Consider the following 24,176-nt stretch of genomic DNA (forward strand, 5'->3'; position numbering starts at 1 on the left):
TCCCTGGAGCCTCCTATTCTCCAGACTGAATAAACCCAGAACATTCCAGTGTATGTGTGCATGAAGGTCTGTGCTAAGGTGTTGAGTGTGTGTATGCAAAGATCGTGTGTTTTTAATGTCATTTTGGTAGCGTACATGAGTGTGCACCCAGGTCTATTTTCATATGTGAATTAGACAGAGGAGGCATCAGGAAAGAGTTGTCTTTTGCATTGGTCTCTACGCCTCTGTCTTTGTTCTGAAGGGAGCAGCTCCAGTGTGAATGACAGAACACTTCTACCTCTGGACTGCTTGAGCTGTCAAATAACAGCGCACAGATAACAGAGGTGACATTCATGGTGTCACTTTCCTTTTCCCCATGACAAAGTCCACTACACCAAGAGCTGTGAAAACCTCCACTTCTGCTGCTGATCCAGTGACAGATTTATCACTCAGCCAACATCCGCCTGCTAACTGAAATCAAACTTCATCCAAGTATGTAATTTAGATAGTTTTTCCACTCAGAACAAACTTAAACATCTATTAAAAAGAGGAAGGGAGGGAGAGAGAGAAGGGTATGTTTTACTAACGATGGGAACGATGAATGCATCATGATTCATTTTGGCAGTTCAGTTGTGGGACACATGAAAATCATTGCTTTACATATATTCTAGAAGACAAGGAACTTGATCTAATGACATTCTGAGTTGAAGCTCTTTAATCATTAGTTTTCTGAAATGGTTCACTGTCACAGCAGCTGTCATCTTATCCAAGGTTCTTTGGTCATTCTTATTAGAGCAATTATGAATTTGAAATATGCTTGAGGCCAAAGAACACTGAGGATCCCAAGAGATTAAGAAGATAACTTTCATTCAGTTTCCTGTGCTATGTTGGTTCTGCTACTAAGTCTCATATTGCTCCACAGAATGCTGATGTGAAGTTTAAACTGCCATTGTTATAGGAGCTTCAGTGGAGTTAAGTTTTAAGGGAATCAGAGTACAGTGCTAGGTTGAAAAAATCAGTTCTACATGTCACAAATGTGGCTCACTTTTCTTTAAAATTATTAAATGTTCCTCAAGTTTTGATGTGCTTCCTGTAATTACAGGGAGATGGCAGGCAAGAAGAAAGAAATCCAGCTTCAGGTATAAATTCTAATTACATGATCTGTTCTAGACATTAAAAGCTTTGTTTGTTGTCTTTCAAACCTGTTAAAATGTCAATTCATTTTATTTCAGACCACAATATGCAACCAAAATGAGTGGGATGAAATGTTGCTGACAAAAGGTGTAGTAGGTACTGACTATTACTGCTTTCTGACAGTTTCTCATATATCGTCCCATCTGTAGTACAGAAAGCTACAAAGACTAGTAGCATACTATCTCCTAAACAATAATTATGTCAATATATTTAAATATAAATAGTGTTTATGAATAAATGTTGTCTTCTATAATAAATAAATACATTACAAATCATATTATCCATTACTTTATCCACTTTCATATACAGTTTATTAAGTGCCATTTCAAGTATTTTTTTATGATCAGTGTTAGTACATTTCTGTGGAAGGTTTTCCCTAAAATCTCATAGGGTCTAAATTAATACCATACAGAAAGACTCATCAGTTAATCAGTCAGCATTTTTCAGAGTGCATCTTCTGTATTTTTCCAGTTCTCGGTACTCTGAGTACAATAACAAAATCTCCTGGATCTCTGGGGATTTGTATTTGGGTACAGGAAACAAATCTGAAATTGGATTGTACCTACAGATAGCAATGATGGGAAAGGATTTATATGCATGAGCTCTTGGGGTGGGAAATATAGAGTAAAGAGTTTGAGAAGAATGAAAAGCAACAGTAGGGGGGAAAAATAATCATCAAAAGAAAAAGAAATAAGAAAGAAATGTAGCTGTTTGGATTAATCATTACAAACAGTATTGCAAAGTAGATTTCTGCTGTCAAAAGTAATAGAAATAGAGGAGGAAACCGTGATGTATCCACTCAATATATACGTGAAGTACTTATTGATTAGAAGAGGACTGGATGGTATAGGTAACTATCTTCTCAGTCCCATTCCAACACACTCATAAGTATGTTTGCTTTTCTAAGTTTCTTTAGTCAGCTGTTTATAACTTCAAAACATTATATTTTAGTAATAGATGTGTATCAAGCTTGGTGCGGCCCTTGCAAAGCTGTGGTAAATTTATTCAGAAAACTGAAGAATGATTTCAGTGAAGATGATGTGCTGCATTTTGCAGTGGTAAGGATGTAAATTTTGTACAGAACTTAAGTATAGTTTATGATAAATGCATCTTTTTATCTGTCTGTATGTACAGCTTTTTCATTTTGCTTTCCTTACATCAATTGAGCCATTACAATTTTGGCCTGGTTGCCTTTTCTTCACAACATCCTTATGAGACTTTCTTCAGAGGCAGATTAGAAATGGATTACATTTGGAAAAAAATTATCATAGAAGGAGAGTTAATATCCCCCAAATCTCCTAATCTGAAGTGCTTTTTTGCTGAGTTGACCACATTACTTAGCAGAGCTAAGTGAGCAGAGCTAAGAGCTTAGCAAGGTGGACATTTTCTTCTGTCAAGACTGCATGTACTGCTTCCCTGTTTCTGTATGTCAACCTCACGTGACCAAATCAGTTCTTTCTTCATCACCAGCAAGTGGCATAAAGCATTACTGAGGTGATGTAACACGTTATATGGCTGCAGTTTTCTTTCAAGCAAAAAAGATTTTACGTACACACATACATATGCATAGATACAAACAAGTAAGTATGTAATTGTCTTTATCTGACTGCAGGCAGAAGCTGACAGCATTGAGACTCTGCAACCATTTAGGAATAAATGTGAACCCGTGTTTCTCTTTTGTGTTGTGAGTACCCTGCATCTATTTCTATTAATGTGTCACCTATTTTTGCATTAATTTTTCAGTAGATTAGAAATAAATATAAAATTGTGTAAGTCATGTTTTTACAGTCGATGGGATTTTATTACCAGATGTTGTTTACTTAAGGCTTATTACCATGTGTGTCTCCTGAGCATATTTCTGTTGCGTTTGCATGTAGCACCAGCACAGCTTTGTGGTAGCCACATTTTTGGTAGTTTGTGACTGAAAAATCAGTTTTTTTTCTGGAGTTGCTTCAAATAAGTGCCTACATTTAGCTACTCTGGAATGGATATTTTGTCCTTAAAGATGATCCAGTTCCAGCCTCTCTGCCAAGAACAGGGACATCTTTCACTAGATCAGGTTGACCAATGCCCTGTTCAAACTGACTTTGAAAACTTCTGAGACAGAACATCCCCAGCTTCTCTGGGAAACCTGTTCTACTGTCTTCCCTATATGCAATCTAAATCTGTCCTCTTTCTTTTTAAAAAGGCTGACCCTTATAATTGTGAGCTAGTTATTTGCATTTATTTTTTAATTCTTTTGGTAAGTCTGGAAACAAACAGAAAATTAGACAAAAAAAGAAAGGATGAAGTTGAGATGAGAAAGATTCATTCTGAACCAGCAGAGAAATTAGTGTCTCTGGTATTCACTTCAGTGGGCACAAGCGGTGATATTTCTGGAGAAATGAAAAAAAAACACCACAAAACCCACAAAATATAGTATGTTCCCAAACTGAAGTAAATGTGTAAACTAGGAGACAAGAACTGACAGTGAGTGTGATTTCCTCTTTCACAGAACGGCAAAATTATTGCAATAGTGAGAGGTGCAAATGCTCCTCTTATAAGTAAGAAAGTAACAGAACTAGTACAAGAAGAGAGGGAAATTCTGGCTGGACAGAAGGAACGCCCCAAGGTATTCACAAAAATATACAGATATAGATACAGATACAGATATAGATATGAGTATTTTTACAACATTTTATGGGTTTCTCTCAATGCCTGTTACTTTCTGTAATGCTTAATTTTTAAAAAAATCTTTACTTTGTAATAAATGGATTTTTTCTTTTTTTCTTTTCAGAAATATCCCTTTCCTTTTTAGAACTGGAGGAAAATTATAGATTGCTGTATTATTCAGAGAAATGGAGGGATGGGCTGCTAACGAAATGTCCCTAGCAGATAATGTCACTAGTTGAACTCATCATCTTTTTATTTTTTTAAGTCATCTTTTTTTTTCCATATTCAGAAAAAGGAAACTTTAAACAAACTATAGATCGCTTACGGAAAATCAGCCTAGCCCAAAGTCTCCCTTCAAATTGCAGGCTTTCCTGAGTAGCAAATATATTATCAAATATATTACCACTTTAAGAAAAAAGTGTTGTGAAGATCTAATGCTGTTTTGTAATTTTAGATTCACAATGGTGATTTACTTCTGTTTTTACAATTACCCTAGGTGGATGAACTTGTTTTCCTAGAAGAGAAATTGTCAGAAGAGTCTATTGAGGAGACTGTACCTGAGGGTAAATATATTTGATTTATTTTAGAAGTTAATTTTATAACAAAAGCAGGGCAAAGAGTTTAAATTTGGATTCAGCTCCAGGTTAAGGAACAGAAGCTTTGAAGCTCTAATACTCTGCTGTAATACATTCCTTACTGCGTGCAGGTGCCTTTGAGTGATTTCTAGTATTGGCAACAGATTTTGTCTTGTGTTTCCAGTAGAGCTGTCATTAACTGCTTCTGCAGTGTTTGAGATCTTACTGAAATACATTTTAATGTCTAAATGTAAACCTCACTTTCTACAAAGATATAGTTTATATTTTCATCTGAACACTTTAATTTTGCAGTTATGTGCATGCTATAGATGATGCAATAGCATGCCTGAGCAGGAACACCTCTTGTGTTAATGTTAGATTGTGCTAGCAAGCAGCTGCTACTTCAGCAGTTCTTATTGCAAATGACTCAATGGAAAGGAAATAAACATCTACTGAGACAAGAAATGTACATTTTACTGGAAATCTCTGATAATCATAGGAGATTTTCACTGTAGTATTTGTTCTTTTCACTTTCTAGTCCTGCTCATAGAAAAGCTTCCTAGAAAAAGCATTCATCTTAAATTGTAGATTTTGTACCACAGTAGCAGCACGTAGAACATTTCTCTACCATGTGACCCAAAAACACCAGTGGTTCACCAGGAATGTGGATTCTAGAGATGACCAAGGACTGTCCCAGACTTAAAGATATGCTTTATGTGCTGGAGTCACTTATTTCTTGGAAAAACTTCTTGATCATCTCAATACTAAAATAGTGATGTATTTATTGGGACTCACTTGTAAGTAATGGAAAATTCAGCTATACATTTATTTTGATATACATATTCATTGCTACATGATTTTTTGTGTTTTCCAGAAGAAGAAGTCACATACTCTGTTGGAATTATAAAACCTGATGATGTTTTGGAGGGACGCGTAGAGGAAATTAAACAAAAGGTAGACAGAACTTGAAAAGATTCACTCACCCTTTTCAGTTAGGTGGCACAGTAGGACAGAAGATCAAATTGATCCTGATCTATTTCCAGGCTTTGTAGCAGTGCTTATTAATGTGTCTCTGACAAGGATAGTAAGAGCAAGTTAATTTTGCCCTGAAATAACATAGTATTTGAATTGATATTGTTGCTTTAATATTTTATGCCAGTAAGTAACATATGACATATGTATTATATATTATATACATATGAGTAAAGATGATGAGGGGCCTGGAGCAACTGTGTCATGAGGAAAGGCTGGGAGAGCTGGGACTGGTCAGTCAGGGGAAGAGAAGGTTGAGCGTAGATTTAATTACTGTTTATAAGTGCAGGAATAAAGTCAAAGCAGAGTGGACTCTTTTTGGTGGCAAGTAACAATAATACAAGGGGCAGCGGGCAGAAACTGGGGCACAAAGAGGAACTTCTTTACTGTCAGAGTGACTGAGCACTGAAACAGGCTGCCCAGAGAGGTTGTGAATTGTCTTACTCTGGAGATATTCAAAACCAGCCTGGATGCTTTCCCGTGCAACCAGCTGTAGGAAGCCTGCTGTAGCAGGGGGGTGAACTCAATATTCTCTAGACATCCCTTCCAGCCCCTACGATCCTGTGATTCTGTAACATGGATTTATACTGCGGAGATCACTGACACATGAAATCCACAAGCAGAAGGGTGCCTTTTTTCTCATACTGTAATAGAAATAAGATCTAGAAACTACAGTGGTGAAGTTCATCCTTTCAAGCGCAGAAGATATTTTTCCTCACTGCACAGTGTCTTTAAGAACTGTCAGCACACATAGAGCAACTAATCAGCCTGTTATGCTGTTTATAGTGTGTATATGCACGTAAATGACTTAGCATATGCCTGTAAATTGATTTGTGTGCACTAGCAATCAGACACTGGACACTAATAAGAATCTCAGTACATCAGAGATTCTGGATTTATTTAAGTCATCACACAAGAAAAGAGAATTTCTCTTTCCTTCCAGAATATAATATGGTAGTATTATAGTATATATGTATATCATTCCTATAATTGTAGGATTAGCTGACTGCTTCTTATTTAAAAAAAAAATGCTCATAACACTATATACCAGGATAACATTTTAATTTTAAAAAGTATTTTGAAAGGGTCTGTGACATAAATAGGAAAATTAGTGCTATATGCCCAGTTTCTGCCCTTTCTCCATGTTGACAAGAAAGGAAGGAGAAAGCAGAAAGAGCAAGCAATGTTTGAAGGCAATTTAGATGTAGCTGAGCAGCTGTTGGTTGGCTCTATCTGTATGCTGCCTTATGAGATGTGTACCATTACTGTTTTCACCTACAAACTTTGCAATGCAATGTGAAAACTCAGCAGCATCATAGGGGATTTTAAAGAGCAGAGTGTTTGTGAGTAGGCTGATATCAGCATATGGGGCTGAACAGTGCTGTCTTTGTTTAGATATAAGTATATGGTATAAATCTCTTATCAGTGAGACTGTGAATTTTAATACAGATCACACAAGTGCATATTGAATTTAGTGCAGTAATGTAATTAAAAACAGTTAATCATAAAAGATATCTTATTATTGATATCTGCTATTCCTCATGTCTGGTAAAGTTCAGCCTATTTATATTGCAACAGTTACTGACAAACACACACTTACATGGTTACTGTGATTATAATGCAGATTATAACCGATTTTTAGAAGTAGTTGCATGTTTATCATTTACAATAGTAAAAAAAATATATTTGATGTTAAATAAAAAGAATTACTGACCGCTGCATGAATACGTATACTGCTCTGCAACTTTAACATAGTGAACATTGCTGTCCTGAATCCAGTAAAGGGCTTTGAAAAGCTGAAATTTTAGTTTAGACAAACAATGTTATATTTGGAATATTTCAGATAATTCAAATTTAAAATAGCATCCATAATCAGTGATCTCTAGGTTAACATAGGATTTTATATGCATTTTTCATCAAATGCCACTGAGTAATGACTGAATAATTGCAGATTAGAGACGCAGGCTTTGGCATTGCAGCATCAGAAGAGAAAATGCTAAGTGAAGAGCAAATCAGAGAATTCTACACCAAGAAAAGAGAACAGGTAGGAAAAAACAAACCCCACTCACAAATAAAAACAGAAGAAAAAACCTGAACAAAAGGAATGGGTAAGGTATATCAGTGTGGCTGCACGCATTTTTAAATCTCCAGACTTTAATTCATTAATATGTTGAAGAACTGAATTAGTGGACATTTAGTGCACAGAAAAGAAATAAAATGATCTCTTTTTTTTCTTACTATTCTTTTTACGAATATAGACTGGTAGCACTCTGACATTTCTACTAAGTTATATTAAACTCCAATTAAAAACTGAAATATTTTATTACTTCTTTCTCTTATCAGAATGTGCTTGATCCTTAATCATGGCCTATGTCTTCCAGTCAGGAAATAAGTGATAGCATGAATTACTTTTGCTTTCCTTCACAATTTTTGTCATTGGACAGTACTGGCAACAAGCCCAGGCACAAGCAGAATGATAAAACATCTCCAGAAAAGGTTATTTTCCTGTCTCTATCCTATACCAGGGAAAATTGCAGATAGTTCAAGGAATCAATGAAATGATGTTGTTTACCATCAAATGGCAATGTTTTAGCAAAGAAGCAACTGGATTTTGCCATGATTTTTGGCAGAAGTTAGCTAAAGTTAACTACACCGAAGGGTTTGTATCACAACAAAAATTAATGCCTCTGAGTAAATATTTATTTCTATTTAAAATGTATATAAGGTAGTCTGGAATTATAAGGAGACAGCTAGTTTGTTTGATATTATCAGAGGGACCACAGTAAAAATAAAGGGTTGATATAATCAAAACAAGAAGCTGAGAAAATGTTCCTAAGGTGCTACAAGTGAGCAAGAGTGAAATAAGACTGCGTGGAAAGGAAGTAACAGGCTGAGCACGTGAGGAATTATGAAGAGATGGTTTTGCAACCTGGGATTCCACTTTAGACAGACAGAGGCAGTTTTGAAATACAGGTATATGTTGTCTTCATGAGAACAGCAGCCGAAATTGAGGTTAGATGTAGTGGGAGACATAGGAGGAAGACAAGGAGAAAGCATACAGTGCTTCACAGGTTCACAGAAAACTGCTATGAACTATCAGGAGCAGTTCAGAAGGCTCTGTGCTTGTTGAGAAGCCTGTTACATTATTTGTCATTGGCCCCCAGTACAAGAAAATTAGAAGAGCTTGGAAAGTTATTTTCTGATTAGAATGTCTTTCACATGATTGAAGACTAAAGCTGGAAGAGTGGAAAGAATCTGGCAAAGACAATGATGGAAAAGCACACAGATTTCTTGCAAATATTTTGTTCTGTATTTCCTATGAGTTAGTTGAGTTTTGGTTTCAAAAATTATGCATGGAATTGTATTGCAGCATGTGGTAAGTGCTACTGCAAATACAGCATCTGATCAGGTTGGATTAATTTCTAGGTCATTTTCTTCTCTCATCATTTGCACTTCAAACTGGAGTAATATATAGTGCTTGCTTAATTTACTTTTCTTACTTCATTTACCTCAATTAATTGCATTTTAGACATTTTATAGTTTTATTTCCTCAAATGACTGAAAAAAAGTCTTTCAAGCAGTTTGACAGGGTTTTGAATAACCAATACTAATGCCTTTTAAGAACAGGAGTGTTACTTAAAAAGTATGACTTCATTTCTGATGACAAAGTCAGAGTTTGTGAAATTCATGGCAAAACAAAAATTTTATTTTTTAGCCTGATTTTGATGATTTTGTTCAATTCATGATGAGTGGACCGTGCCATATTCTGATAATCACTAAAAAAAAAGCAACAGATGCTATTCCTCTCTGGAAAGAACTGCATGAAACAAGTGAAGGCATGCCTGGTGAGGCTGAGGCTGAAGAAACAGACAGGTAAATAACATTGTTAATTGGAATGTGTGATTAAGTTACAGTATTCCAATAACATAATAAACAAAGACCATCATTACATATCTGATTGCTATGTACATATGTACATTGATATCTGATATGCTTCTTGAGGAACATATTAACTCCATGCTTCCCAGAGAAAGACAACAGGCAAAGGGCGCTGACTTCTTGCTAATTCAGAACTAGACTTGCACAAGTTGTCTAAGAGGAACAGTGCTGTACTTCAGTGCTGCTGTAGTCCATGCAATTCCACTTCACACTAGTTCACAAAGACAGTGATTGAAGTATGCTGTATGCCGCGGGATCACTGTGTAAAAGCCTGCAAACAAGTGAGAGAGGTTGCAGGTTGGTGCTTTTTGTTGTTGGTTTGTTTTCAGCTGAGATACTTCAGTAGATAGCAAGGATTGGCTGTTCACATTCATGATATCTTGGAATGTCTGTTTTGCTCTAATGTCAAGTACGTAAAAAAATGTCAAAATAATAATAATGTCAAAAAATAACTTGTAATTGACTAAAAGATGGCACAACTATGTCTTTCTAGGCTGCAAAGAACTGAAGAAAATGAGACTATATCAAATATATGTGATGTGCCAGACAGCTTAGAAGATGCTAGCAGGCAACTCGCCTTCTTTTTCCCAAATTTTGATAGAAAGAGCACAGAACAAAGATTTGAGAAGACGTTGGCCTTAATTAGACCTTGTGTCCTAAGAGAAAGACGGGGTAAGTTTTAGTAACTACATTTTCCATCTAGGGCAAGTAAAGTCTCATACTTTGAACTTCAAGAATTCTAACTCTACTAATGGAAACGAGGTAAATCATCTTCTCTGCTCAGCATTAAGTTGTCAGTAATCTTTATCAGGAAAAATTACGTGGCTCGTGTTTGATATGTTTAGAATATAAATGTCAAAAACATTTTGTTCCTTTGATATTTTAAGGCTGTCTTTATAATGCTTAAGGAAAACATCTCAAAGAAGCTGGGATTTTCAAAGTATACTGTAACATAATATACTTCCCACCATAATATAGTAGCTGATACTGTCCCTGACTGCATGGTCCAGGGTAGACCAATGGCAAGTGTGAAAGAGATATGATTCAGGATGTGCTATCATGCATAAGACACTGCTGCACACAAATACGTTTATACAGACAAGGTGTCTATAGATTGGATCACAAAATCTACCCCATTAGTACAAAGCTCCATCCAAACAAGTTTCTTCTTACATATATTTATATCTCTTGCTAGATCATAGTTAGCTTTCTTATTCAAATTCAAGAATTTCTGTACTGGAATTGACATACACACAAAAATTTGTAACACTAGAATTTTGATCTTTCCGTGCATTTATTTTCTTGATTACTATCAAGAAAATTTTGCTAAGAAGAATCATTTTACCTGTATATGGAGAATTATACACAGGTATATATCTATATACAGTCCGGTATATAGAGAATTATACTTTTGGCTTGTGCCTGACATTTGTAAGCATGTTCTTGTAAGATTTGGTTAAATGAATATCTGTCTACACAAATTCTCCGTATCTTCCTTCATTTATGCAGTGCATATCAAATTTCTCAGTCAGGAATCCCTACTGAGATTTCTGAAGTGAGAGAAAACCTTAAGAGAGTGAGGATCAGTTTTATGAGCACCCAGGCAGCTGCCAAAAACATCCAGCAGTTGCTTTAAATTAGCTTGCTATTTTTCTAATTCAATTTATCGTTGGAAGTCCACATCATTTCTTCGCAAGAGTATGAATTGTTGGGTGGACAGTGATTTAGCATTATTTCAATAATTTAAACAGATTCCATTATGCAAAGCATAAAAGATGATGGCTTTGAGGTAGCGATGCAGAAGGAAATAACCCTATCTGAAGAACAAGCACGTGAATTTTATAAAGAACATGAAAATGAAGACTATTTCCCAGCACTGCTAGAACAAATGACCAGGTAAGGTCAATGAAAAATGAGACTATGGATTTATAAACGAGACTGAAACTTTCACAACAAATAACTGAACTGAATAGTTCACAGCCATCATATCTGAGAGTTTAGTAAAATTCAAAACAGAATCAGGCAAATGCAGACAATGAGATAATTACCAAGTAGAAAAATCAGATTTTTAAAAATTACCAGCGACTTCACAACTGCAGGATGTTGGTTAGTTTGGTTGATTTGAAGGAAAACAGTTGAGCTATGCTCTGGAGAGCAGCACTTAGATTGTCTACAGGAGTAATCTTTGTCAGGTTGTGTGCTGGACTTTCCAGAGTGGAAAAAAACCAATCATATTTGGATATTGTCTTCCAATGAAGTTGTAACACGGCTGGGATGCATACAAAATCTTAGGAGCTGATCCATATTTTTGCATCTAATAATAAAGATACAGCCCAATTCTGCAACATTCCTGCCATTTTGGTAACAGTAACTTTGAAATTTATATTCTTTCAAGCTCCATGAGGTTTTATCAGGCTGTAGCTGTTTAGAAAGATACTGGCTTTAAAATCCTTCAGTAGTAGGCTTTGTTTGCCTGGCCTCATCTACATGTGATCAAATTCTTTTTGCCAGTTGCAGAGAGTTTAATATTTGATATTTTTGATGCCGATTTTCTGTTACAGTGGTCCAACACTTGTACTTGCTCTAACACGACAAAATGCTATAGCACACTGGAGAGATTTATTAGGCCCAAAGACTATCGAAGAGGCAAAGAAGAATAATCCAAACAGGTAGTACATAAAATAGTAAACTGTCACCCTCAGCCTCTAATTTACCTTCATATTCTTCATCTCAATGAATATCACATTCCAATGGTGTAACTACAGTGCCATCATCTGGAAGCTGATGTATATTTCTGCAGCTTGTTAAAGTTTTCTCAGATAAAAGGTATTACAGTAACAGCACTTCTAGTATTGAATTCTGGTTGGTTTTGTTTGAAATAGCATCACTGTTGTTTTTTTGTTTGTTTGTTTGTTTTTTAAACCAAATACCTGTTTTCTTAGATTAAGGAAAAATTTCACTGGTGGATTATGTTATTTGTGATGGAGTTTCTTTCACATGTTTTATGAATTAACACCTTATTTTCTCACCTGCTTGCAGTATTGTTCTAATAAGCTGCTGTGACATCATCTTACTTGTCATTGCCAGAAGCATTGTTTCCTTAAACAAAAACTGGTACTACTTTGGAAATACGAGATGACAGGAAGGAAAGCGATCGTATTTCATGTGATTAATTAAAAACGTGACTGCTCTTTCTTACAGCTCCAGAGATATCACAGAGCATTTAATTTGCCAGATCGATTTCAATACAGTAGGTTAAGGTTAGTCATAGTTAAAGCTCAAAATAACTATTCCCTTTAATATCTTCACTCTTTTAATGACTCTTAGTTTACGTGCAAAATATGCAGTCGACAACTTAGATATTAATCAGCTGCATGGTAGTTCTTCAATTACTGATGCTCAGAAGGAATTAGAGTTCTTCTTCCCTCAGGAGCACACTTTGGCATTAATCAAACCTGCTGCTGCTAAAAATCACAAAGGTAAGTGATCTAGAAAGCATAGGCTATGTCTTCAGATGTTATTTCTACAAAATATTAGCAATGTACACTGCAGTGAACCATGCCAGGTGCATTATATTTATTCTATGAGAATGCTTTTACCATGCAGATAAATGCTTTTACAGGGCTTGCATAATTCATATCAAGGTCTCAAATGTGACATTTCCTTTCTCAAGTAATCTACAGCTCTTTCTTCACAGGAGTACTAGTGAATTGAAGCAAGAGAATATCCTTAGCTAAGTTAAACAGTTTAAAAGCCAGGCACACTGCCAAACTAGCTGTCCAGTGTTCTTTTAAGTAGAGAGGCTTTCCTAAGTCACACTACTGATTTCAGACAGTTTTCTCTACTGACTCAAAATGAGCCACTACTAAGTTAGATTCATTCCTGTACAATCATAGTATCATAGTACCAAAGAATCACAGGGGTTGGAAGGGACCTCTGGAGATTGTCTAGTCCAACACCCTGATAAAGCAGGTAGGTTTCACAGAAAAGCATCCAGGCAGGTTTTGAATATCTCGAGAAGGATAATCCACAACCCCTCTGGGCAGCCTGTTCCAGTTCTCTGTAACCTCCAAAGAAAAAAATTTCTTCCTTGGGTTCATATGGAACTTTCTGTGTTCAAGTTTATCACCACCCAGACGATTCATGGCCAACCTGCTGTCCACTAGAATACCCAGGTCCTTCTCTGCAGATCTCCTTTCTCCTTTTCAGCAGGTCAGCCCCTAGCCTGTACTGATGCATGTAGCTATTCCTCCCCAGGTATAGGACTCTACACTTGCTGTTGTTGAATCTCATCAGGTTCCTCTCTGCCCAAGATTCCAGACTGTCCAGAACTCACTGAATGGCAGCAAAGTCTTATGGTGTGTCAGCCACTCATCCGAGCTACGTGTCAACAGCAAACTTCTATCCCTACATATAGATGTAGATGTTGAACAAGACTGGACCCCATACCAGCTCCTGAGGAATACTGTTAGCTACAGGCCTCCTGCTAAACTCTGCACCAATGACCACAACCCTCTGAGCTCTGCCAGTCAGCCAGTTCTCAGTCCATCTCACTGTTCTCTAGTCTATCCCACACCTCCAAAGCTTACCCATGAGGATGTTATGGGAGACGGTCAAAAGTCTTGCTGAAGTCAAGGTATGTACTGCTGCCATCCCCTCATCTACCCAGCCACTCATGATCTCAGAGAAAGCTACCAGATTGGGCAAGCATGATCTCCCCTAGGTGAGAATACACACTGATTACTCCAGAATACCTTATTGTCTTCCCGTTACTTCAGATGACATCCAGAATAAGCTGTTGCATCACCTTCCCAGGGACTACTGGCCTGTAGTTCCCCTTCTTGCCAGTTTTGAAGACTGGAGTGATGTTGGCTTTCCTCCAGCACTCACGCAGCTCTCCCATACTCCATGACTTTTCAAAGATGATAGAGAGTGGTTTGGCAGCCACTTCTGCCAACTCCCTCAGTACTCAGTGGGTGCCTGCCATCAAGACCCACTGTGTGCAATTAGTTTACGTGAACAATCTCTGCACAGAATCTCCTCAACCAAGGGGAAATCTTCCTTTAAACAGACTTTCTCTCTTACCTCCAGGGTCTGAGATTCCTGCAAGGCAGCCTCAGCACCAAAGACAGAACCAAAGAAGGCATTCAGTTACTTCGCCTTCCCAGTCTACTCCATTACCAGGGCACTCAACTCACTCAGCTGTGGACCACATTTTCCCTAGTCTTCCTTGTACTACTGACATAAGGAAAGAATCCTTTCTTCTTGTCCTTGACCTCCCTCATCAGATTTAATTCCAAGTGGGCCTTAGCCTTCTCTGTCACATCTTTGCAAGCCCTGACAACATTTCTATATTCCTCCCAAGATGCAAGACCCCTCGTCTACATTTCATAGACTTTCATCTTCCATTTGAGTTTTTTCATGAGCTTCTTCTTCATCCATGCATGTCTCCTGCCACCTTTGCCTGATTTCTTACTCTTAGCGATGCACTGATCCTGAACTTGGAATAAGTGCTGCTTAATGTCAACCAACTTTTTGAGGCCTCCTATCTTCCAATGCTCTAACACATAGGATACCTCCAAGTAGGTTCTTGAAGAAGTCAAAGTTGGCTCTCAGGAAGTTCAGGGTTGCAATTCTATTGATTGCTGTCTTTGTTCTGTCCTTGCCCTCAGACACAGAGAATGAGGAAGAAAGGTCAAAGTGAAAAGAACACCATACATTTGTAATCTTGCCTAAGGTTTTCACTCCTACTTTTTTTTTTTTTTTTTTAACCTCTGTTCCAAAGCCTCTTGTTAGCATTCTTCTTTCCTAGTAAGTTCAGCAGCCTTTCTAATTGTTAACTCATAATTGGCTTTGTTGGTCTTTCTTCTCTTCCTGGAACAATCTATATTTATTTTATCAGGCCAGCTGGTGTCTGCTGTAGCATTACAACTACATTCCACATTCTGTCAAGTGTCAGAAATAGCAATATATGCTACTAGTATAATTAGCAACAACACAGGTTTGTCACCTGCACAGAGATAGTTTAGCTCTATGACAGTGGTTTATTACATTTTAGAGAAATACTAAAGTGCCTGTAATGTTGTTGGCTGTTGCTTGACATTGTAAGTAAAATTTTAATAGATACTTGTGGTTTGTGTTATTTTAAAGAGTAGATGCAATATTTTCTGAAACATTTAAAGAGGTTTTTCGCATCAATTTTTTTTTTCCATTTGAGCTATTTTAAACAAGAGTGAGTGAATTTACTTCTTATTCTTGTAGATGAAATTATGCAAAAGGTTAAAGATGCTGGGTTTACTATATCAAAAGTTAAAGAAGAAGCTTTAACTCGTGAAATGGCTACACAGTTTTACAAGGATCATGAAGGAAAACCCTTTTTTGAAGAGCTGGTGGCATGCATGACTGAGTAAGTAACTAGCTATACAGTACTGAGTTATGTAAACTTTGCATCACGTCTTTGAATGTATAGACCCAACAAAGCAATTCCCTATGTGGGCTGACGTTTTTATACTCTGTTACTTTCTCTAGCAAGTTCAATCAGTTTTTCAGTGTTTTATAATTACTTTGTAGCATGAAGTGTCCTTCATTTGAAAGTTTACAATTCTTTCCAAAATTATGGACAGTAATTATTATTTTGGATGTGTTTCTCAAATAACTCATTTCATGCAAGAAAAATGTTTTTATCATAGTATCTTTGTGCAACTTTTGATATAAGTGCTTATTGTCCTGCTTCAGAAATTTTCGAGTGAGAGTCTTTTAAAGACAAGAAGTCCAAATCCAAAAAGCTGATTATCATCATCTTTGTGGTTTTCAAATACAGGTATCAGTAGGTTTATACTGCCTTTAACAAAACACTGCAGAAATGCATTTTGAAATTAAAACAGTTTAACATTATTCAGACAGCATGTTTACCATAAGCCTTCACAGTATCTCTGAAGTTAAAGCTAAATCTGCATCTCACAACAGTGGAAGAACTTCCTTACGTCCATTTTACAGGGGCCCGTCTGTGGTAATGGTCTTAACAAAGGAAAATGCTGTCCAAGAGTGGAGGAAATTAATGGGTCCAACAGACCCAGAAGTGGCAAAAGAGAGCTATCCTGAATCAATTCGAGCCCAGTTTGCACAAAATATTTTGTCGAATGCTGTTCATGGATCATCTAATAGAGAACATGCACTGGAAAGCATTGAGTATGTTTTTGGCGAGATTGATATAGATTGAGCAATTAGTATTTGATTTTTTGAAATTTGTAGTCAAGTCATTGGACACATTTGTCTGCCTAGACACCTATATTTAACCGTAGATGTACACACACCTGTTTTCCTCCACATTCCATACGTTTTTTGTTATAAACCCATTTCTGTGCAACAAGGAATATCTATGTAACAAGTAGTAAGCGCTAGAAAATTGATGTTAGTAGTGATTTACTCTTGTATGCTTGATATATATACATATGTGTTTTCATCACTTAACAAATGCATGTTTTTCAAATAGCCCAAGAATCTAATGTGTTTTGTGTACAATTATCTTAAAAACAGTGTCAAGGAAGGTCCTTAAAACACTGCTAGCAATACACCTGCTGTAAATATTTCAACAAAACTTAACTGGCTTTGCAAAGCTTTACATTTGCAGCACTGAAGAGTCCACTTCCTTGAATTCGACCAGAAACATGAATGATGGACATAGAACAGTGGTTAAGATGGTCGGAATGGATCTCTGTACATCATCTAGCCCAGCCTTCTGCTTTACATGGACCTACTGCCAACAATTAATCAGGACAGCAGTGGCACAACAAAGCATTATTTTTAAAAGAAAACATTAAAAAAGATATTAAATAACAGCGTGCTCGTATGATGCTAAACTGGGAGGAGTGTTGACTTCCTGGGATGGAACAGCCCTGGCTCTATGGATTGATAATGGACAGATTAGGGGCTGGAGAGCAGAGCTGTGGAAAGAGATCTGGGGGTTCTGGTTGGCAACACGTTGAACCTGAACAGGTTCTCAGTACCACCACATTTGGGGCCCCCAGCTCTGTGCTGCCCCCTCCACTGCCTCTCCCATGAGGATAAATTAAGTAAGGCACAACATCACATTCAGTAGCATATAATCAATGAATATATAGATGTTATAAATATGAATTAAACCAGAGAGCTTGTTCTATCTGTTCTAACAGATAGAATGCTTACCTGCATCCTGGACTCACTACAAAACTCCAAAGAAGAGAACCTTTCCCCTGGCAACCAGCCCTTCAATGGGTCTAGGAGAGGTGCAGCCAGGCTCCACCCTTCGGTCACACAGCTGAATTGCCTTCACCTGTGCTCCCATGGCTGACTCAGTGCTCACCTCAGGTGGTCAATCAGTGGCTCAGGCCGTGATTCAGCAGTTCCCATACAAATAATGCAGGAAACTCATCAGCCATGAGGATGACAGAAACTTTCAAGTCTGAGAATGCTGTAAGGAACAGCCTCAGACATACACACGTGCCTTGTGTCTGCCAAAGTTTATTTTTCAAAGCATTTCTAATGATTGAATATGAGCAGCAATCTTAAAGAAAACGAAACAGTTAAATTGTGAAGTCCCACAGTGAAAATATCAACAGAGCTTACAGCCTTCCCATCCCCCAGGTGCAAAACCCCAGCACCAGGCCCCAAGGAGCTCACAGGCCCTCCAACGCACCCCCTGCAGTCCCAGTGCGGCCGCCCAGAGGACGCCAGGCCCTCTCCTCCACACCCCTCTCCTTGGGCATTAGGGCAGAAGAGATGCCACCTTCTCACGCTCCGGGGCCAGAGCTGAGGGATGGCAAAGGACAGCCGACACAAACACAGCAACTCTACTGCTTTTAATGACTGCCTCTCCCTCGGCTGCCTGTGGGGTGTCAGCACGCTTTGCTCCTCTTCCACCCCAGGCAGCTGCAGAGGGCTGGAGAAGCCCCTGCCCGGACTGACCCTCTTGCTACATCCTTGCTACTGCGTCCCAGAAATGGCCGCAGGCCCCAACTGCCAGCCGCCATGTTTGGGCCTGCAGTGGCACTCAGAATCCTGTCGCCATGGGCACCCAACTGCCCTCAACCGCAGTCCCTCAGCTGACACAGCCAAAGGCAGCAGCACTTAATACAAAAAATCTATGTATTTTCCCCTGTTTTCTCAACTTAAACTTTAGTGGTTTATAAAAATATGCCTTTTCTGGTTGACCCGTGGGCCCTTTTACCATTATGAAGCTTTCACTTAATGGCATCAAAAATTCATTCAGAACAGAGTAAGTAGCTCCCGTATCCACCAAAAATTCTACATTCTGTTGTTCATTCCCTAGCTTAATTTTAACCAGTGGATTCTCTAGGGCAGATTCCCGAGATCCCCGTCAATTCCTTTCCACCGAGGCTTGGATCCTAACCCATGCCACCCACTTTTTCTGATCCTTCTGTGCACATTCCCTCTTTCAATGCCCCTTTTTCCTGCAGATGGCGCACTGGTCCTTCTCAAGCGGTCCTTCTCCTGCCAAGTACTGAACACCCTCCATGCTTCCTCTAGTAAACTTTCTGAATTCCGTGCACCCAGACCCTTCATTTTCTGTAGCTTTCGTCATATGTTTTCTATTGATTGTCCTGTGAATAATTATATCAGTTGTTGAATACCTATCTCTGATCCCAGGTCTAGGGAAGTGGACTTTCTATGGTATCTCTTAATTTATCCAGAAACTCTGAAGGAGTTTCCTTCGGTCCTTGGCTTAGAGCATACAAGCAGACCAGCTGATTGCCGTGGGGATAGCCATTTCCATTCCTTTTACAACCCATTCCCTGTATGCTACTAGCCAGTCCCTTTCTGCGCTCTCATTCACATCCCAGTGAGGGTCCTGTTTTGGAAAACACATTTATGTCCTCATTCCCACCCTGGAACAACATTCATTGTAAGATTATGTTATAATTCAGAGTCCCATTCAGGGGCCATTTTTTCCCATCCTACAGTTTGTACAGCAACCACTATTGACTGCAATATTTTATCAAAGCCTTTTTACTCAGACTACCCCCAGGTCTTCTGGCAATGTCCCCCCAGCGTGCCAAAATACACCCTAGAGGTGTCCTCTTAGGTACTTCTTTTCCTTGCCTATTTCCCATTACACAGGCTTGTTGAGTTGTTATTCCTCCAACGTCCCCACAGCTTACCCCTAATTCCTTAAAATTTCCCCCGAATAACCCCCATAAATCGTTTTCCCACTCTAGCCTGCACTTATAGCACGAGCCCCACCAGACTCCTTGATATAATTCTTTACAGTCTAAACAGAGTACAACATAAAATGGACAGCGGGGATTTTTTTATGCAGTCCAAGTCAATTCTTCTTTACTTTATGCAGCCCAGGCAAACCAAAATGTTGGAAACCCTTGAGGTAGCTAGTGCGGTCTATAAAGGAGAAATGCTGAAAGGTCTCGGGTTGCAGTTACACTGACAGAAGGCATTAGCAAGTGTGGGAAAACTCCACAGGCAGGAGTGGGCCTCAAACCAAAGATGACTGTAGCACAGGCTGTGCCCTCACTGGCGGATTAACCACACCTCATCCTGGCAGAACAAGGTCTGCTAGCAGTCCAGACAAGGTAGATTGTGAACCCAGCCCAACAGCCACTCGAGTGTCCTGTCAGGAGCACCTGGAAAGGGAGCCAGAGACAAGTAGTACAACATTGCTCAGGCTGGGATTAAGCCCAAGTCTCATCTGCAGCAGACAGCATGGCTGCGAACCCCAAGTGAGACTGCTTAGGGCTATCGGGGCCTATAGACTCACTCAGGGCCCTGACAAACGACTGTATTATTGTATCCTTCTCCTTATAATCTTCTTATCATCTTCTAATGGTTTCTGTCACAGATAGGATAATAAGCTAGATGGTTCTTTCCAGCCCACTTACTCAAATAGATCAGATGAAGCAAAGTATAAAGTCGGCCCTTATGTACAGCTAATCTTGAAATACACATTCTTGACGAACTGATGAGTTTGATCCTGTCTCAGTCTAATTTGGTTGGCTTTTCTGAAGAACATCAATATCCTTCAGTAGCTGATGCTTTCTCTCTTTTTCTGTTCAAGTCTGCTGAAGTTTGAGATATTAAGGAATGGTATTCAACTAATGGTGTACTTTATTGCATTGATTATAAATGCAAAGTCCGGAAAGAAAGAAGTCTTCTCACACTTTCCCTTCTACTCCTACAGCATTTAATGTAGCTAGCTGTTCTAAAGAACTTCCTGACAAATATTTCTGTTGTGATGGGGCATTTCTTAATTTGTTATTATAGGCATTCCTCTAGCAGGAGTTGGACTGAGCGTTCTCCTGGTGGCCCATTTTCACCTACAGCTTCTTTATTGCAATAAACTCTACTTGAGGTGAGCGGGTAGGAAGTTTTGATTAGTGGAGAATTTATATCTCACCTCAGTGAGCTGACTTCTGAGAAGCATTCCTCAGAACTGCCATATGTTCTTTGGCTTGTTTTTTACTTCAAAAACCAATTAAGACTGTTCTTCCTCGCATTATTCCAGTGCTCTGGATCTTTTGGGTACTGGTATGTTATACCTTAAGCCAAGAAGCAGTCCCAGAAAAGGCCTGAATATTATGATTTCAGACATGTCAATTCATTTTATTTCCCAAGATCTTTGCTATAGTTGAGTGGCTGTCTACCACCAGGGCAAATGTAACACTGGAAGCTTAGATGGGATTATATTTTACAGGACCAGAAATGCTGAAACAGCAAACTGTCTTTGTGTCTTTCTAGAAGTTCACAAAACTTCTGATGGAAGTAAATATTTTATAGATATCCTACAAATGTTTTGAATTTGTGGATTATCTATCATGCCAGTCTTAGAAATTTCTGTCAGTTATAGGGCTACGCTAGTTCTGCATGGTTCACTTTGATATTATTGTATATAAGTTTAACCATCACTTTGCTTGTTTAACCATCACTTTTCATCCTCCGTTACATCACTCTCAAGCAAGATAATATATATTATTTTCTGTTCGTTTCAACTGCTAGCCACTGAAGGACTGTATTTATTTGGGCTCATATATTAATGTGTGTCAGTCATGATCCTTGTTTTGTGTGCCTGGTTAAAATGAGTCAATGGATTACACTGAAATATTGTGCAATCTTTGCATAATATTTCAATGTAGCCTATTGAATATTAGGCATAGATTGCATAAGATTTCAAACTCAAATTGAATATGAGAACATTTAATTTATTGATGTTTATTTGTTTCTCCTAAGTATGTTTGTGATTGTAAGGTCCTTCAGCAGCTTTGGAAAGGAGTAATTTAGAAGATATGTTTGAAAACAGTAAAAGTTAGCTGGTGGAGGTTCAGATTCATGAAGGCTGTGTCTCAGAGATACAGACTTCTACACCAGAATGTCGTACATTCAGAAGCATGACAACTGCCAGTATTTTAGCAGATTATTTTGTCTCTAAAAGTTTATCTCGACATTCAGGCATTGTACTCATATGGTTCTCCTACTCATACTCCTACTACATATGTACATATGCCCTTCATGAGGGGCCCAAAACTGAGCACAGTACTCAAGGTGCAGCCTCACCAGAGCTGAATACAGAGGGGTGATCACCTCCATGTCCTTCTGGCTACTCTTTCTGATACAAGCCAGGATGCCATTGACCTTGTTGGCCACCTGGGCACACTGCTGGCCTGTGTTCAATTGTGCATCAACCAACACCTCCAGATCCATTTTCTCTACAGTCTTCCAGCCATTCTGCCCTAAGCCTGTAGTGTTTCTTGGGGTTGTAATGGCCAAAATGTGATGTGACTAGAATGTGACTGCCACAACCCTTTATTTAGAAAATGTCTTGTGGCTCTCTGTAGAATTAGGTGTTGCAGAAATGTGACAAAATTCTTCCAGCAATAACAAAAGATAACATGATTATCTTTCAGATATTTATCCCAGCAGGAGATAACTGGAACCACAGGGCATGTTTACTTACATAACAGACCACATATTTCCTTGCTTGGGAGCTTCAATGAAATCATAATTTGAAGCTAAGTATACTGAAGATCTGTTTCACTTTAGAATGATAAACAAGCAAGATCTACACCTCACAATACTGTTTAAGAAGACTTAGTATGCCTTATTTTAGTACTTGTACTGCATTTCTACATAATAAAATAAGGAAACTGGGAAGAAAGCTTTATTTGCTGTGAAGATGGAGTCAATAAGCTTGTGGTTGTGTATTACTGCTTTTCCTTTGCTGTGACTGGTGAAGGAGGTACACTGGCAGGTCAGGTCTTGCAAGTATCTGTTTGCTTTAGCCACAATTCCATGGGAGCAAATATTAGCTTTCTGATTAGTTTGCTCAGAGAATAAATACAGATGTCATCTAAGTATCTAAAAATGAAAGTTTTCATCATACTGTAACTAGAAGGAAGCAAAATACCCACATGTTGGCCTATCTGGGGCATCTCTTCATCACTCTCATATATCTGTGAACCTTCCATCGGTCATATATGGCATTTTGTATGAAAGATACATTCATGTTTTGATTTCAGGATTCTAGAGAAAAAGAGTGTCCTACCGTTCAGTTGCTTTCCTTTGTGCTTCTTACTGTACAGTTTGATCCAGAAGTCTGCTGTCAGTAACAACAGGAGCAGGTCTGGCATTAATAGGTTATTTGGAATGCCCTCAATTTCCTGCATATCCAACAAGCAAGCTCAAAATCCCGTTTCAGCCTGTAATAAGGCTGGTGCCCAATTTCAGAGATGTTACAGGAAATACAATGTCAGCAAGTGAAATTAAATGTAGTGTTTCCACAGAGTCTTGATTATATTTAATTAGAAGCAACGAACCATTATAGAAATGAAATACTCATCCGCAGGTTCTTGTAAGCTACTTCTTTCCACTAGCAATGGAAAAACAACTGTTGACTCATATCGATGTATTTGTATTTGTCAACAAAACCAATTGGAGCTGATGTGGTTTACTAGAAAAATGTGGTTGAGGAAACATTTTCAGATGTGCTTTTACATCCGGCTATTAAGCACAACCAAAAAATGTGGGTCAATTGTGCATAATTGCAATAAATATTTTTTCAGGTTCCATTCATTTGAAATCTAGGTTACAACGGCAAAGAACATAATTTAAGAGCTGTTTGAGTATTTTGGACTAGAAAATCTTCCTTTTGTTTGTTCAGGAAGTATTTCTCAGTTATATGCAGTGACTGGACAAAAGTAATAAAATTACAGCGCTGAATTGAATTAAAGTGACCGGGTCATTCAAGTTCTGTTGGAGGGGAGGTTATGTTTAGCTTTCTTTTTATTCTTGTTTTGTTTGTCTTTTTTTTTTTTTTTTTTTTTTTTTAATGTGGTTCCTAAGAATTCTGATTTGCATTTACAGTGCCCCTCTAAAATGAAGCCAATTATTTGCAATTAGAACAAATATTTTTTCAGGTTTCATTCCTTTTGGAATTGAGGTTAGAACATTCAGTTAAAATATTCAATGGTAGTTCTTACTAAATCGGCTACATGTGTGTGGGAGGTAGCAAGACACTCACTAGAAACATCTGTTCAATGTCCCAAGCCATTTCTATTTTATATGAAAAAAAAAAAACAACCCGAGACCCTCACTAGGAAGGCAGCTGTAATACTGAGAAAAAGCACTTGACACTATAATTTTTTTGCTTGCTAATATTTCAGCTGTGAATAGGTACAATAATTGCTTTCATCCATCAATAGTCTACTTGTCCACTCTGCTGAATCCAGGTTTTGTGACTCCAGTGCTGGGGTGCCCTAACGTGACACCAGATGTGCACTAGGAGAGCTGAGTCTGACTTCTTGC

The 24,176-nt window shown here is 38.2% G+C and overlaps 1 protein-coding gene across 1 annotated transcript; it reads left to right on the top strand.

The window, feature by feature from the left end:
- The first annotated feature begins 1,085 nt into the window (after positions 1–1,085).
- NME8 (NME/NM23 family member 8) lies at positions 1,086–16,590 on the top strand. Its single transcript, XM_042817409.1, has 15 exons — positions 1,086–1,118; positions 1,212–1,269; positions 2,125–2,231; positions 2,786–2,857; positions 3,668–3,784; positions 4,322–4,388; positions 5,278–5,354; positions 7,384–7,476; positions 9,148–9,305; positions 9,865–10,043; positions 11,123–11,267; positions 11,933–12,040; positions 12,699–12,850; positions 15,633–15,777; positions 16,368–16,590. The coding sequence occupies exons 1-15, from the start codon at positions 1,086–1,088 to the stop codon at positions 16,588–16,590; spliced, it is 1,734 nt and encodes a 577-aa protein (XP_042673343.1).
- The last annotated feature ends 7,586 nt before the right edge of the window (positions 16,591–24,176 follow it).

This window comes from Centrocercus urophasianus, unplaced genomic scaffold (genome assembly GCF_019232065.1).
Source record: "Centrocercus urophasianus isolate 14NV4802_14NV808 unplaced genomic scaffold, USGS_Curo_1.0 seq_16, whole genome shotgun sequence".
NCBI classification, from domain to species: Eukaryota; Metazoa; Chordata; class Aves; order Galliformes; family Phasianidae; genus Centrocercus; species Centrocercus urophasianus.

Bases quoted from the DNA above. Each gene is read 5' to 3' on its own strand.
- NME8 (XM_042817409.1), top strand. From the start codon at position 1,086: ATGGCAGGCAAGAAGAAAGAAATCCAGCTTCAG. The intron at 3,785-4,321 runs GTATTCACAAAA...CAATTACCCTAG, and splicing joins GACAGAAGGAACGCCCCAAG to GTGGATGAACTTGTTTTCCT. The intron at 12,041-12,698 runs GTAGTACATAAA...AATGACTCTTAG, and splicing joins AAGAAGAATAATCCAAACAG to TTTACGTGCAAAATATGCAG.